Source organism: Chrysemys picta, chromosome 15 (genome assembly GCF_011386835.1).
Source record: "Chrysemys picta bellii isolate R12L10 chromosome 15, ASM1138683v2, whole genome shotgun sequence".
Classification (NCBI taxonomy): Eukaryota; Metazoa; Chordata; order Testudines; family Emydidae; genus Chrysemys; species Chrysemys picta.
In genome coordinates this window covers 8,377,411-8,394,377 of record NC_088805.1, presented here as the reverse complement: position 1 = coordinate 8,394,377, position 16,967 = coordinate 8,377,411, and the positions used below count along the sequence as shown (strand labels likewise).

At 39.6% G+C, this 16,967-nt stretch overlaps 1 protein-coding gene across 2 annotated transcripts in view; it reads left to right on the top strand.

Moving 5' to 3' along the window:
* Window positions 1–16,967, top strand: part of MED13L (mediator complex subunit 13L) — a 396,084-nt gene that overhangs the window by 209,689 nt on the left and 169,428 nt on the right. For both annotated transcript variants that reach the window (XM_005303233.5, XM_005303234.5), the window contains exon 4: window positions 1,144–1,227. In XM_005303233.5, coding sequence (XP_005303290.2) covers window positions 1,144–1,227 — 84 coding nt within the window. The remainder of the gene's footprint in view (window positions 1–1,143; window positions 1,228–16,967) is intronic.

Genomic DNA, 16,967 nt, shown 5'->3' with positions numbered 1-16,967 from the left:
CGCTGGAGTTCCAGCTGCCAGCTTCAGCTCTCCTCCCAGACCCGCCCCCAACTGTGGCCCCAGCCTCAGCCTTGACCCCCTTATCCCTGTCCGCATCCCCCCATCCCGGAGCCACAGCCCTGCTCTTGTCCCAGCTTGGGCGGGGGAGGCAAGGCGTACAGGGGTAAGGGGGGGGGCGTGAGGTCAAAAGTTTGGGGACCACTGTTCTAATTTGTTAGAGAGTGCTGCATGCTTCCTGCATTGAGCTTTTAGAGCCATAGTCTGTGGATTCTGTAGGGAGATAGTGTGCATCTGTTGTGAGCAGAGAAAAACAGTTAATTCAGGGAACTGCTCTCAGTTTAGTGAGCTAGGGAAAATTCCTGAAGAAACCTGCCATTGTGGAAAGAGAGAGTGTCTTGTTGAGAGAGACCCATTGTTTCGGCCATGTACATTGGTCAAAACAGTAATTATTATATTGTTAGAAATGTAAATATTGCTAGCAACTAACAATATTGTATAGTAGACAATATCATTTGCTTTTAAATTAATGAGTGATATGTCATCATAAGTTTCAAAACCATAATTCATAATAATATGAGACATGTGAAGGAAAACGGATGCATTAGTAAATTAATGTCATCGCTATTTATTTGTATTCCATTAGTGTTCACACTGTGATATGCACATTCTAAACATGTGGGAAGACAGTCTGTACCCTGAAGAGTTTACAGCTTAATGAGAGAAGTAATGTAAAAAGGATGTGGGAGAGGGATATAATCATATAACTTTTGTTGTAAATATCAGCTATCTTTGACTCTGACTTTCTATGAACTTAGTCATTATTCACTGACTAATTCTTCTAAGCATTATGGTACAAGAGGGGCTTGAAGTAGAGAATGGTGGATCAGTTCAGGGAGTGTAGAAGCAAGTGCAAAGACTGTGTAAGAGAAGCAGTTAAATATAGAATCAAGACTGGTATTACTGATGGCACAAAGGAGGTGGATTGTGATATGTAGAGACCGAAGCAGGTAAATTGGAAGGGGCAGAGTTGTGGAGAGCTTTGAAGGTGAATGCTAAGAACTTGAATTTAATTTAATGTCTTAAGAATTTACTGAATTAACATTTAAATTGTAATAAGTAATTGATGTTTTAATTATTTTGTAGATGCCTGATGGATAAAAACTTCATAAGGATTGGAAAATGGTTCATCAGGCCTTATGAGAAGGATGAGAAGCCTGTTAACAAAAGGTAAGGAAATGCCTTTTAGCAAGTACTATGAGGTCTCTGGAATAATGTCAGTGTTATTGTTCAAGTTCTGAAAGTGTGCTCGTTTTCTTTAGGTTGTGGTTCCTTCCCTCTGCTCTGCCCGCAATCTCTTTTTTTGGTAAAAGAAGCTTTTTTCTTTCAAGTAGCTGCAGTAATGCATGGCGATATTTCAGTAGATTTTGAGATCGTGTTAGTTTTGCTAATTTGGGTTGGAAGGTGATGTTTATATAATCTTTCATTTCCACAGATTTTTTCTGGCTTTGAACTGTGTCTGTATTTTGGTGCCTGTTATAAAGTAGATTTTAGATAGCCATGAACAAGTATTCTTTCCAAAGATTTACTCTAATCCCAAAATTACAGTGGTGTGAAATAAGCTATAGATTTGTAAGTGTATCTGCATTGAAGAATTGTAGCTTTTGTAACTACTTCAAGATTTGATTTCCACATGCTTTACATGCAAAAGCCACTTGGCAAGGCTTTACCAGACCTCTATGATTAATTTGTTGCCCATGATATATTTGTTTTGTTAGTTTGTTTGAGGTATTTTACCCTCTTCCAGTATTGCTTTCCAAACAGTGATCTTTTACATTCTGATTACAGCATATTATTGCAGCTGGTTGTTTTTGCAAAGGACAGTGTGTTAACAAGGTAGCTTAAAACAATAGTGTTTTCTACCGTCTTGTAAGATTAGCACAATAATTAAAGATGTATTTATCTACTTTCCTAAAATGAAAACATTTTGTTGTTGTTCTGGCTTGTGAATTTCTCTCTGAACAGAGAGAAGCACATTATTAAGATTATTTGTTATTTAGTGGGTTAATGTATGAGCATTTCACCTCTGGAGAACCAAATTTAAAATTCTCACTTAGTGCACAAATGAAATGTACTTGACAGTCTCATGCTATTTCCTGGTGAGCATCGATCCACATCACTAAAGCATCTAGCACAGCTGGCAGTCTCTGATCAAAACTGAATCAGAATTAGAATGGAAAGTGTTATAAGTCAGGATTGAGGTGCACTGGCACTCTGAGTGGGGTGTCAGTGGCATGAAGCCTATTAACCCTTAATTACCTATATACCAGTGTTAGGAGCCTGGGTGACAAGAGGAATAGGAGGAGTTTCTATTTCTGAGCATGAATTTCAGTCTAGTTGGTATTACTGAAACCTGGTGGGATGACTCGCAGGTAATGCCATTTTTGACATAGAGTGCCATTCCCCCTTCCCATTTTCCCCACTCGATGATCCTAAACAGGTTATAACCATTTATTTTAACATTCCAATCAATAGTTATAACCTGTTTAGGAATAATTGAGTGGGGAAAAGGGAAGGGGGAATGGCACTCTAGGTCAAAATGGCATTACCTGTTTCTGAGTAACTGAGAACTTGGAGGAAAATGATCCTGAATGCTTATGGACCAATGTCTTAACACATAAAGCACAATATGGAGTATTAGGTGGTGACTTCTAGATACCACTAAATCACACTAGGGAACAGGATGGCTGCCTTCTTATGCACCTATCTATAATGTGTAGAAAAACAAAGCTGTGTGATTATGAGGGACATTAATTTGAGTGACATATGCTAGAAGTCTTATGGTGCCAACACTAAAAAACTCAAAAATATTGCATCACAGAACTAAAAATTTATGGTACCTTAGAAACAAGTGATCATGACCACTTTCACAAAGCCAAAAACAATTATGAGCCAAATCAGCTGGGATAAAGAATTTAATCATAAAATGTGATTGATAATTGGGAATTGTTTAAGTACACTTTACTATATGCCCCAAAAAGCCAAAGTCAAGGACGAAGGCTGTATTGGTTAAAAACTGATGTGATTTAACAAACGGAAGGAAGGGGAAGTTGATAGTGATGAATATAAATCAGAAGCTAGGAATTGTAGAAAATTGATAAGGGAAGAAGAGGGACACAAGGAAAAATCTATTGCCAGCAGAGTTAAGGACAATAAGAAGATTTTAAAGAATATTAGGAGTAAAAAGAATCTTAACAGTAGTATTGGTCCATTACTAGATGTAAACGGTAGAATCAATAATAATGCAGAAAAGGCACATACAGGCAAATAAATATTTCTGTTCTGTATTTGAGGGAAAACAGATGATGTAGTCATATCATATGATAACACTCTTTGCATTCCAGTAGTATTTCAGGAGGGTATTAAAAAGCAGAACAGCAGCTATTAAAGTTAAACATTTTAAAATCAGGAGGTCTGTATAACTTGCATACAAGAATTTTGAAAAAGCTGGCGAAGGAGCTTGCTGGACCGTTAATGTTGATTGTCAGTAAGTCTTGGAACACTGGAGAAGTTCCAGAAATCTGGAAGAAGGGCAACAAAGAGGACCCAGGGAATTATAAACCAGTCAATACCGGGAAAGATACTGGAACAAATTATTAAACTATCACTTTGTAAGTACCTAGAGAATAATAGAGTTATAAGGAATAGCCAACAAGAATTTGTCAAGAACAAATCATGCCAAACCAACCTAATTTCCTTTGGCAGGATTACTGGCCTAGTGATGGGGAAGCAGTAGACATGATATATCTTGATTTTTAGTAAGGCTTCTTACACAGTTGCACATGACATTCTCATAAGCAAACTAGGGAAATGTGGTCTAGATGTAATTACTATAAGGTGGGTGCACAACTGGTTGAAAGACCCGTATTGAAAAAGAAGTTATCAATGGTTCACTGTCACACTAGGAGGGTGATTCTCGTTGGATCCTTCAGGGGTCACTCTGGGTCTGGTACAATTCAATATTTTCATTAACGACTTGGATAATGAAGTGGAGAACATGCTTATAAAATCTGTGGATGATACCAAGCTGGGAGGGGTTGCAAGCACTTTGGAGGACAGTATTAGAATTCAAAATGACCTTGACAATTTTGAGACTTGGTCTGAAATAAACAAGATGAAATTCAGTAAACGTAAGTGCCAAATATTTCACTTAGGAAGGAAAAATTAAAATCAAGACTGGATGTTTTTCTCAACGATACCTTAGGAATTATTTTGGGGAGGTTCTATGGCCTGTATTATTGAGGAGGTCAGACTTGATGTTCACAATGGTCCTTTCTGGACTGGGAATCTATTAACTCATCCTGTTGTCAGTACTATTAGTCTTATACATGTATATAACATTCATGCACCATTACAGTAAGTAAATCAATGTGTGTATATGTATGTATTTACATTCTATGCACACAATTATACACGTACATATAGAAATATGCATACTTTCAAACTCTGGAGCATGTCACAGGAAAAATAATATGAACTGAAATTATATTGAATTATTATTTTTTATTATTTGTATAATGCCAACATTTTGCTGACAACTTTATAGACAGGTGTGAAGAGTAGGTCCCTGCCCAGAAGAAATGAATGATCACTATTATGATAAATATTTGCACATAAATATAAAAGTAAGTTGTTACAATCAGTCTTTATAAATGCACAGGTATTTCTGGACAGTTGTTTTATGTCAGTATGCCACCTTAATTATACAGGGTCCCTGGCAGATTCTGGCCCTTCAGTACTGCATATATTATGTCTAGAAGACAAGAGTTTTCTACCTCCCGAGTAAATTAGTTGATTACCAATTAACTCAAGTGAAGTTAAGCATTTGGCTAGTGTGGATACTCCTGTTTGTTCCAGGCTACAAACTTTTGTAAAAAATTCTATCTTAGATAAATGAATAGAGTGAATCTGAGGGAGAGAGGGAGCCAACTGGCAGGGTCCAGTCATTTCAGCAGAGCAGCACCATAGGCCATGTCTTCACAAGGAAAAAGATGCGTTTTTAACATGTATTAGCTAGCGTGTGTTGTCTGCACTAGAATTTTAATATATGCTAGTTAAGGCAAGTTGTAGTTTTAATGTGTGTTAGCAGGTCAATGTAGAGTTGAGGGCAGGGAGGAGCTAATGCATGTTAAAAACACACTTTTTTCCTTGTGAAGACAAGGCCATAGAATGCAGCCAGGAAGGTGATCAGCTAATGCAGGTGTAGCCCCAAGGAGAAAGGAGAAAGTACTCCGAGGGCTGCACATGCTTTTTCAGTTCTCTTTGGGGCAGAATCAGGGAAGTCCAAAGAGTCCTAGCAATGTCAAGGTATGTCCACAATTCAGTTACATAGCTACGTCATTGTAGCTGTGCCACTGTAGTGTAGATGCTTCCCACATCGACAGAAGGGATTGTTTCCACCTCCAAGAGTTGGCAGCTAGATTGATGGAAAAATTCTGTTGACCTAGCTGCAGCTAAAGTAGGAGTTAGGTCGACCTCCAAACATTGCTAAGGATACAACATTTTTACAGCCCTGAGCAATGTAGTTAGGTTGACTTAAATGTGATATGTAGAGCTCCATCTCTGGAATCAGCAGCAGGTAGGTAGCAATGTAGTTAGGTTGACTTAAATCTGACTTATGAGGAAAGGTTAAAAAAACTGGGCATGTTTAGTTTTGAGAAAAGAGGACATATGAGGTTAACAGTCTTCAGATATGTTAAGGGCTGTTATAAAGAGAACTGTGATCAATTGTTTAGATTAGGAGATTTAGGTTGGATATTAGGAAAAAAAATTCTAACTCTAAGGGTAGATAAGTTCGGGAATGGGCTTCCAAAGGAGGTTGTGGAATCCCTATTGTAGGTTTTTAAGAACTGTTTGAATAAACAACTGTCAGGGATAGTCGGGGTTTAAGTTTAGGTTTGTACAGGGAGGCTGGACGTGGTGGCTTCTCAAAGTCCTTTCCAGCCCTACATATATATGGTTCTATAAAAAAGCTAATGCTGTGCCAATATTTTAAAAGGGTAAGTGGGATGACGTGGGTAATTATAGGCCTGTCAGTCTGACATCGATCCTGGGTAAGATAATGGAGTGGCTGATATGGGACTCAATTAATAAGAATTAAAGGACGGTAATATAATTAATGCCCATCAACATGGGTTTCTGGAAATAAATCCTGTCAAACCAACTTGATATCTTTCTTTGAGATTACAAATTTGGTTGATAAAGGTAATAGTGTTGATTTAACATACCATATATACTCGCTTATAAGCCGACCCCCCCCCCCCCCCCAAGATGGATAAGTAAAAATGGAAAATTTTAATGACCCATTCATAAGCCGACCTTTTAATTCAGGGGTCAGCAAACTTTGGCTCCCGGGCCATGAGGATAAGCTTCTGGCTGGCCGAGATGGTTTGTTTACCTCAAGCATCCGCAGGCACGGAGGTAAACCTAAGTTAACAAAGTGTCCTTACCCTGATGGGCCGGGACAGCAACTGGTGGGGAAATTTTTTGGGGGGGAGAAGCTGGGGTCAGGGGAGTAACCCCTGTGACCACCTTCCACGTGACCCCACTCCTAGCCCGGGACCCCCATACTCTCTCCATCCCATTCCTTCCCACCTTATCTGGAGAGGGCCAGGGGACGATGTCTCTGGCATGACTGGAGCTGCTCCGGCAGGCTGGGCAGCGCGGCCGCAGCCTGCTCCAGTGGGCCAGACCAGGCAGCACGGCCGCAGCATGTTCCAGAGGGCTGGGACGGGCGGCACGGCCGCAGCGTGCTCCGGCGCCTGGGCGGCATGGCCACAGCCTGCTCTGGGGAGTGGGGCCGAGCAGCACGTCTGCAGCCTGCCAGCCCCGGAGATGCAGCTGCTTCAGAGGCTGGGGGGAGAGCAGCGTGGTCAGAAGTGGAGAGACTCTGGTCCTGCCTCTTCCCTTCTGGCTGTGCCGCCTCTCCTTGTTCCCTCTGTTGGGGGGAGGGGCTGTGGCCCACCTCTCCCTCTCTATACCCGTTCATAAGACGACCCCCTTCTCTGGTGCTTCCCTTTTTTACTAAAAAAAAAAAAAAAATGGGCTTATGAACGAGTATATACGGTACTTAGCCTTCAGTAAGGCATTTGAGTTGGTACCACATGACATTTTGATTGAAAAACTAGAATGGTATAAAAATTAACATAGCACACATTAAATGGATTAAAAACTGGCTAATTGATTGGTCTGAAAATTTAATTGTAAATGGGGAATCATTATTTCTAGTGGGGCCCTGGAGGGATTGGTTCTTGCCCCTATACTATTTATTATTTTTCTGAATGACCTAGAAGAAAATATAAAATCATCACTGATAAAGTCTGCAGATAACACAAAAATTGAGGAGAGTATTAAATAATGAAGAGGACAGGTCATTAATTCAGAGTGATCTGGATCACTTGGTAAACTGCAAGCAAATAATATGCCTTTGAAAATGATTACATGTAAATATATACGTCTAGGAACAAATAATGTAGGCCATATTTACACAATGGGGAACTCTATCTTGGGACACCTTGACTCTGTAAGAAGATTTGGGGGTTATGATGGATAATCAGCAGAACGTGAGCTCCCTATGTGATGCTGTGGCCAAAAGGGTTGATGTGCTCCTTGGCTGCATAAACAGGGGAATCTAAAGTAGGAGTGGAGAGGTTATTTTAGCTCTGAATTTGGTGCTGGTACAACTGCTGCTGGAGTACAATGTCTAGTTCTGATGTCCACTATTCCATAAAGATGTTGAAATTGGAGAGGGTTCAGAGAAGAGCCATGAAAATGATTAAAGGATTAGAAAACCTGCCTTATAGCGATAGCCTCAAGGAGCTCAATCTGTTCAGCTTAACAAAGAGATGGTTAACAGTTTACTTCATTACAGTCTATAAGTACCTAGATGGGGAATAAATATTTAATAATGTGCTCTTTAATCTATCAGAGAAAGGTATATGGGAAACCGTTGGCTGGAAGTTGAGGCTTGACAAATTCAGACTGGAAATCAGGCACCAATTTTAAACAGTGAGAGTAATTGACGATTGGAACAATTTACCAAGGGCTGTGGTGGATTCTCCATCACCGGCAATTTTAAAATCAAGGGATTGTTTCCACCTCCAAGAGTTGGCAGCTAGATTGATGGAAAAATTCTGTTGACCTAGCTGCAGCTAAAGTAGGAGTTAGGTCGACCTCCAAACATTGCTAAGGATACAACATTTTTACAGCCCTGAGCAATGTAGTTAGGTTGACTTAAATGTGATATGTAGAGCTCCATCTCTGGAATCAGCAGCAGGTAGGTGTGTGTGTGTGTGTGTGTGTGTGTGTGTGTGTGTGTGTGAGAGAGAGAGAGAGAGAGAGAGAGCGCGAGGGTATGAGAATGTGGCTAGTGGGTAATTTCAAGGAGACCGTAAATGGGGGGCTGTGAATTTGTAATAAGGTGGGATTAAAAAGAGAAGAGAGAGAGGCCTCTGACCTTGTGAATGGTGTGAAAGGGAAAGGATGGGGGTTTGTGAGCTGGTGAGGAGGGGTGAAAGGAAGTGCATGGGAGCTCGTGATCTGGTGAAGAAAATAAAAGGGAGAGCAAAGGACACCTTTGACCTTGTGAGGGAGGGAAAAGAAGGAGCTAAGCAGAGGGGAATTGTCTGTTTATTTTCGGGAGGAGACATGGGAACAGTGGAAGGTGTTACAGCAGAGGACCTATTTGGGGGTGGGTGGAAGGCAGAATTTATTCAGGAGGAGGAAGTATCTCAAATTATTTAGCTGATGGGCTGACTTTATTTGGGAGATCAGAAATTATTTTTTAGAGGGGTAAGGAATGTCAGAAATAATGTTCGGGTGGAGGATGGTATCTTAATTGCTTATGCCAGCACCATCTCTTAGGCTAGGTCCACACTATCCGCCTGATTCGGCGGGTAGAGATCGATCTTCTGGGATCGATTTATCGCGTCTCATTTGGACGCGATAAATCGATCCCAGAAGTGCTCCCCCGTTGACTGTGGAACTCCTGCTCGCCGAGAGGAGGAAGCGCTGTCGATGGGGGAGCTTGCCTGCGCCGCGTGGACCCGCAGTAAGTAAACTTAGTTCGATCTAGGAAACGTCGACTTCAGCTACGCTATTCTCGTAGCTGAAGTTGCGTTTCCTACATCGATCCCCCACCCCAGTGTGGACCAAGCCTTATTTTGGATACCTCCCAGCCACCACTCGTTAGAGTTTTCGGAAATGATAGTGCAGAACCTTTTGGTTCCCTAGGGCTACCATTATTATTAGTAGTAGTAGTATTTATTGTAATAGAGATATAGTATATATTTGTTAAATATTACTTACATTCTCATCATATATATAAAATTCAGACAAGCTTTGTTACAAAATCTGTTTCCTGGGTTAGTGTCAAAAAATGAGTCTGTTGCTTATCTTTATTCACCTCCGTCATAAAAGGGAACCTGGAAGAGTCTTAGGGCTTTTCTTTTTTATAAGACAGGCCATGTCTTGATCAGGCCATATCTGCATGGCAAAGTTTGATTGGTTATACCGATATAACCTCCCGTGTTAACACTCTTATTCTGCTATAAGAGTGGCCTTTTTCAGTATAATTTGAGCCCCTCCCCAAGAGACAAAAACAAACCACCGCCAATCACCACACTTTACACTGGAATAAGAGTATCTGAATAGGCAGTTATACCATCATAACTACATAGGTTTACATTTGCACCAGAGGTTATAGTGAACACATTTTTTTGTGTGAAGACCAAGGCCTTATATCAGTTTAAATTCATACTTTTGATTTTACTGAAAAAACTTCCTCATGTGGACATGGCCTTAGCTAGACAAATGTTCTGTGTGCACAGTCTGTTTTATGATTTGTCCTCCATATATTGGTCTGTTTAAAGATTGGATTTTTTTTTAAGTATTTGTTAGAATATATTTTTTATTTTTCACAATATTTTCAAAAGTGTACGTGTATGTATATGTATATGTGTGTGTGTGTGTGTGTGTATATATATATATATATATATATAATATATATATATATATTTTTTAAAGAAAACTTACCCGAAACAAGTTGTCATCTCCCCCGCCCAGTTTTAGCAAAGTATATGGAAAGAAATACTTTCAAAAATATCCTAAAGGTGACGAATTTTGAATTGTACCAGTTTTGAATTGAGGTGTGCACACAGAATTTCATAACTAATAAAGTATTACTGTATGTGGAATTCAGTATAAATTTGCATATTGCATAAACAATTTTCTCTGCCTTATTAGTTTCTATGTTTGAAAGTGTAAGTATGCATATATTATCGCTTTGTTTATCTGTAATATGGCTTCTAGTGGAGCGTGCTACCAAACCCATTGAAATTTTAATATTATCTGCAATAATCTAATTTACATCAATAGAATGGGCTTAATTGCCCCCTTTTCTCAGAATCATCTCGTTGGTCGTGGTTGTAATTCAGCAATCCTGTTTTGCCTTACCCTCCTGATATAAAGCTAATCATTATAGGAAATTCTAAATATTATGCTATGGGTGATGTCCTGTATCTAAGTAATATGGTGTGCATTATAGTGTACTGTTACACGTACACTTCTTTTCCTGTTCAATATTTAATTGAATTTCTTTTCTAAATATTGGCAACTTGATAGCTCTCCGACAGCTTTTTTAGAAATTGTAGTATTTTTAATCATTATTTAAAATGTGATTTTTAAAAAATCCTATTTTATAATATGTTTGAATGTAATGACTGGTTTTAGTGCTGTACAAAACATAGAGGGAGTTACAGTCCATGCCCCAAGGAGTTTATAACTTCAGTTGAAAGAACAGTTCAGATATCTGACACATCAGATGACTAAGAGTTGGCCAAATATTTATCAAATATTCAAGAATCCATTGTCACTGCAAAGTTTTACTGTAGACAAGTAAAATGAAATATTTATTTTCTTGGCACTTTACAAATTTGGCAAATAAATTATTGTACGCACTAAGCAGCTATTTAAGTAGTTAAGCTGTTTTGATGTTGCTTAAAAATACACAGACATCAGAAAACTCCTGAGTTGGTAGTTGTGGCTACAGTCCCCATAAAACACTTTATAAGGGGAACTACAATTACAATTTCACTTAACCCTGGCAGCCTATGTGCCTTTGATAAAATATAGAAAAGATATCAAAACTGTTGAGGGCATATGGAATGTATCTTTATGAGATACCAATAGCTGAAAGCCCTTGCTGTCACATGGTTGTAATTCCTAAAGTTTTGTGTAAAAAAAGGCAAAAATGGCTGAGAGTTTAAAATTTGGATGGTAACAGACAGTGAATCCAAGTAATGATTGAAATGGGTGATGTTCTAAACAAAAAGAGCCCTCAGCCATGTCCATAGCTGTTTCCACCACTTCATACTGACTCAACAAACATTTGAGATTCCAGAGTGATGTTGGAGTTATTGTGTGGGTAGTTGTTTTGATTTGTGTGTGGGTTGTGTTGTGCTGGGAGAGTTGTATGGATTTGTGCTTTAGGCGAATAAGGGATGTGTGCTGTGCAGAGGGATTATATGTATTTGGGTTATTGAGTATTCTGTTTGTGTTGATTTATGTTGGGGTGTTGGGAGATTTATGTTGATTTGTATAGGTAGCAGTTGGGTGCATGTGTGTGGCATTTGGGCCAAGTAATCCACTATTAGTGCAAGTCTCCCTCGTACAACCAAGGAAATTGTTACATGCAAATTAGCTCTAGAGTAAGGAAAGTTATTGGTTGAGTTATCTTTCACATCACAATGATCTAGAACTCTTGGCATGGTGTAGATACTTGTCTTACTGTACCTGTACCCTGCACGGATATAATCCATAAATGGCTCAGAACTTAAATTGGGTAGTAATAGACTTCGTAACCTAGTGATGATTGAACCTGGTGATATTCTGAACAAAAAGAGCCCAGCCATGCTTATAGCTAGCTGCTTCCATTGCTTCCCACAGACTCAACAGACATTTAGGCTTCAGAGTGACACTCAGAGGATATGTCTACTCTGCAGTAAGACACCCTTGTTTGGCCTGTGCCAGCTGACTCAGGCTCGTGGGGCTTGGTCTAAGGGGCTGTTTAATTGCTGTGTAGATGCTTGGGCTGCAAAGTGGATGGGTCCCAGAGCTTGGACCACAGCCTGAGCCTGACCATCTACACCGTAATTGAACAGCCCCATAGCCTGAGCCCCAAGAGCCTGAGTTAGCTGGCATGGGCCAGCTGCTGGTTTTTAATTGCAGAGGGATAGATAGCTCAGTGGCTTGAGCACTGGCCTGCTAAACCCAGGGTTGTGAGTTCAATCCTTGAGGGGGCCACTTAGGGATCTGGGGCAAAATCAGTACTTGGTTCTGCTAGTGAAGGCAGGGGGCTGGACTCGATGACCTTTCGGGGTCCCTTCCAGTTCTAGGAGGGAACTAGGAGATCTCCATATATTAAAAAATAATAATAATAATAATAATAAAAATACCCAGAGTGACATATCTGGAATCTTATTACATATATTCTGTGTCTTAATTGTCTTAATATATATGCCTGCAGACATACCACGTTTTGCTGTAATCCTGTGAGATTTTATCAAGGGGAGCTGAGCTGGGGCAGTACTTGGATAGGCCAAGTTTGGCTATTGGTTATATGTATTGTTTTGAGAACATCAAAATAGGGGTTTTGACAAATGCTAAGATCATTAAGATTTCAAAAACCTTAAGAATTGCTTCCATTTGTCTATCTTTTTGGAAATTGTTCCTCCATCCCATGTTTTTTTTGGAAACAGTCATGAATAGGAGTCCTCCAAGGAATGTCTAGATGCTTACTTAAGTGATGTCTATGATTCATGAGGTGTTACTTTTCCCAGTGTATCAGTTTTGAATCTATTCCCCAACATAGTCCTGGAGGATACTTGACTTCATTTTAGATGAGGTTGGAAACAGAGTTCCTGATTACTTATATTGTTAAAAATACCTGGGCATTTTTTGGGAGGAAGAGTAGAAATGTAAATTCTGGTGTGCTGGTTAAATTTCAAATTGGGTAGTTACATTTTGTTTATATAAACTACTCCTGCGGTTCTGGGTGAAAACTCTATTCTTTATTTCCTGTCCTAAAACTGTTATACTTTATTGCTGTAAGCTATTTAACTAGCTGACACTTTTCATCCCAGAGGTGACTGCATTTCAGTGATGAGTTAAGGTGGTTTATTAATTTCTTTCTACAATGTTTTAAGTCTATGATTAATAATAATGAATGTAAACCTACCACAATGCACAAATTCCAAATCTTCATTATTACTTTTATTCAGTATGGATCAAGGCATACAACTCCTGGTCTTTAAGGACTCTCTCTTTACTTTAAATCCACTCTGTCTGTTGTCTACGTAGGTTCTTATCATTATTCACCATATTAACTGATCTCTTCCTATCTCATTCTGCCTTCCCTGCCACCTAGAGATAAAGTTTTTTTTATAGCAATTTTTGCCAGTAATTTCTGTTGGTACAGGTATGTGTTGAGCTTAACCCTTCCATCTCAAAGTCTGGGTCTTTACTGCAGAGTTAACTTGAGTTTTCTACTCTCCAATTAACTCTTCCTAGCTCAAGTGAGAGAGGTCGCACTATGGAACATCACGAAAGCAGCACAGAATGATTTTGTTAGCAGCATAGGGCGATTGTCTTAGCAGCTGAGGAGTTGTGCTAACTCGAGCTCAGCCTACACTGGCTGGCAGCTCAGCCAACTCCAGTTAAAAGCACCACTATGCTTGAGTTAAGGGAATCCAAATTATAAACTCAACAAAATAGTTTGAAGGACTCTTTTCATCATTGCTTAGGTACCACCACCAACCCCTTTTTTGGATGAGTTTATATGTACATTTGGCCTAAGATATTGGATCACTAGCAGCTTCCAACAAAGGTAGGCTGAGCTTTCCTTACAGAATTAAGTATTCTACCAAACAAAAGGTTTGCTAGTCACCGCTGAGATTATTCCAGCTCTTTGAAATGTAAGGGCTCACTTCTTAGACCCAGTAACCTAAGTTTAAAAAAAAAATCTTAAAATTTGACTAGCTCATTGAAAAACAATCAAGATTCCTAGCGGATTGTTTCATTATGTGCAAATAATAAAGGTGAGGTGCCCTGTGTGCAACATCTTATGGCGCATGGCAAGAGACCTATCCACATGATGTGCTATATTCTCCCTTTTCCCCTATTTCTGGCCACCATCCTTCTTCGAGAGATGTCCCTGTATTGTCTGAGGTCAGAAGATAGTAAAGACAGAGAAACTGAAAGAAATGGGGGAAAATTTATAGAATAATTGGTTCTTCTGTTTGTCATTTTTGAAGAAAGTAGTATTTCATCAATTACAAATACTGTACAGAGATGTAGAAGGCCAGTCAGTGGATCAGAATTTCTGTTTCTTCATATATAGTGGCCACCATTGAAAAGTCAGTGTTTATTAGATTATCACTCCATAGTACTTGAGATAGCACAGTTATTTCCTAGTTCAAGTATAGGGAAATATTTTGATATCTCTGGTACCACAAGTTGGCAACTGTTGGCAAATATTGACTTTTTAAAAGTGACCAATGTGAAATGTGAGACAGGAGCTGCAAAAAAACTGTTGACATTTCCTTGATTTTACAATTTTAAGTGACTAATCACTTTTGTTCACTCCTTTTGTTCATCTGAAGAAGTGATCTGTAGCCCACGAAAGCTTATGCTGAAATAAATTTGTTAGTCTCTAAGGTGCCACAAGTACTCCTGTTCTTTTTGCGGATACAGACTAACACGGCTGCTACTTTGTAACCTTAATTTTGAAAGTTTGTTAAAAGTACAACTATGTGAAAGAGCTAAATCTTCAGTATTACAGGGACGTGTTTTCTTGGACATGATCTGGATTTTTATGTTTGTCTAATGCAGGCCAATTATGGGTAAAAGGACTGGGGGGAGAGAGAAAATTAATGTAACTTTAAAAACAGTCATTTTAAATCAGAAGAAATGCTTTATTAATCCCTGCCATTCCTGGATGGTCAAAACAAATGGGACAGAAATATTGTGTAATACTGAGAGAATGAGAATGTTTAAATCGTGGATATTTTTCTTCACAAAATTATGGTTCTGTATTTAGGTTTAGAAGGAGACTATGTTCCCAGCCATATGTTTTTTTAACTTTGAGGTTTGGGATTCTGAAAAGCTGGGTCCCTCTTGAGGCTTATTTTCAACAAATTTAGCAGCCACTCTGAATGGCTGCTACAGTACCCAGCATAGGCTTACTCTGTGCTTTTAACTTGGCAAACTCTAATGGGCTAAAGGTGAAGGGCTTTTTTTTTAATCTTCCCTTTTTTACTACCCTTTAGATAGCTCTCTGGAAATTAATTATTAAACTTTCCTATTTACTTTGATCTTCTAAATATTCAGAACTACTAACCGGCATAATGCTGTAGTAATAATTTGAATCCATGCTCTGCTCCATGACCTTAATATTGCAAGGTGTCTGAGGGGACCCCAAATTGAAGCCTTTGCACAGTTGTAGGTCTGTGTGCACCAAGTAGCAGAATCAGAGTCTATACAGGTTTCAAAGTAGCAGCCGTGTTAGTCTGTATCTGCAAAAAGAACAGGAGTACTTGTGGCACCTTAGAGACTAACACATTTATTTCAGCATAAGCTTTCGTGGGCTACAGCTCACTTCTTCAGATGCATAGAGTGAAACACACAGACAGAAGATATTTATACATATAGAGAACATGAAAAGGTGGAAGTACGCATACCAATTGTAAGAGGCCAATCAATTGAGATGAGCTATCAGTAGCAGCAGAAGAAAAAACTTTGAAGTGATAATCGAGATGGCCCATAGAAGGTGTGAGGAGAACTTAACATGGGGGAAAAAAATTTCAATTAGTGTAATGATCCAACCATTCCCAGTCTCTGTTTAGACCTAAGTTAATTGTGTCCAATATGCATATTAATTCGAGTTCAGCAGTCTCTCTTTGGAGTCTGTTTTTGAAGTTTTTTTGTTGCAAAACTGACACCTTCAAGTCTGTCACTGAGTGATTAGAGAGGTTGAAGTGTTCTCCCACCGGTTTTTGAATGTTATGATTCCTGATGTCAGATTTGTGTCCATTTATTCTTTTGCCTAGATACTGTCCAGTTTGGCCAATGTACATGGCAGAGGGGCGTTGCTGGCACATGATAGCATATATCACATTGGTAGATGTGCAGGTGAATGAGCCCCTGATGGTGTGGCTGATGTGGTTAGGTCCTGTGATGGTGTCACTTGAATAGATATGTGGACAGAGCTGGCATCGGGCTTTGTTGCAAGGATAGGTTCCTAGGTTAGTGTTTTTGCTGTTTGGGTTCCGGTTGCTGGTGAGTATTTGCTTAAGGTTGGGAGGCTGTCTGTAAGCGAGGACTGGTCTGTCTCCCAAGATCTGTGAGAGTGAGGGAACATCTTTCAGGATAGGTTGTAGATCTTTGATGATGCGCTGGAGAGGTTTCAGTTGGGGGCTGAAGGTGGCGGCTAGAGGCGTTCTGTTATTTTCTTTGTTGGGCCTGTCCTGTAGTAGGTGGCTTCTGGGTACTCTTCTGGCTCTGTCAATCTGTTTTTTCACTTCAGAAGGTGGGTATTGTAGTTTTAATAATGCTTGATAGAGATCTTGTAGGTGTTTATCTCTGTCTGAGGGATTGGAGCAAATGCGGTTGTATCTTAGAGCTTGGCTGTAGACAATGGATCGTGTGGTGTGTCCTGGATGGAAGCTGGAGGCATGTAGGTAAGTGTAGTGGTCAGTGGGTTTCCGGTATAGGGGGGTGGTTATGTGACCATAGTTAATTAGCACAGTAGTGTCTAGGAAATGGACTGCTTGCGTGGATTGGTCTAGGTTGAGGTTGATGGTGGGTTGGAAATTGTTAAAATCATGTTGGAATTCCTCAAGGGCTTCTTTTCCATG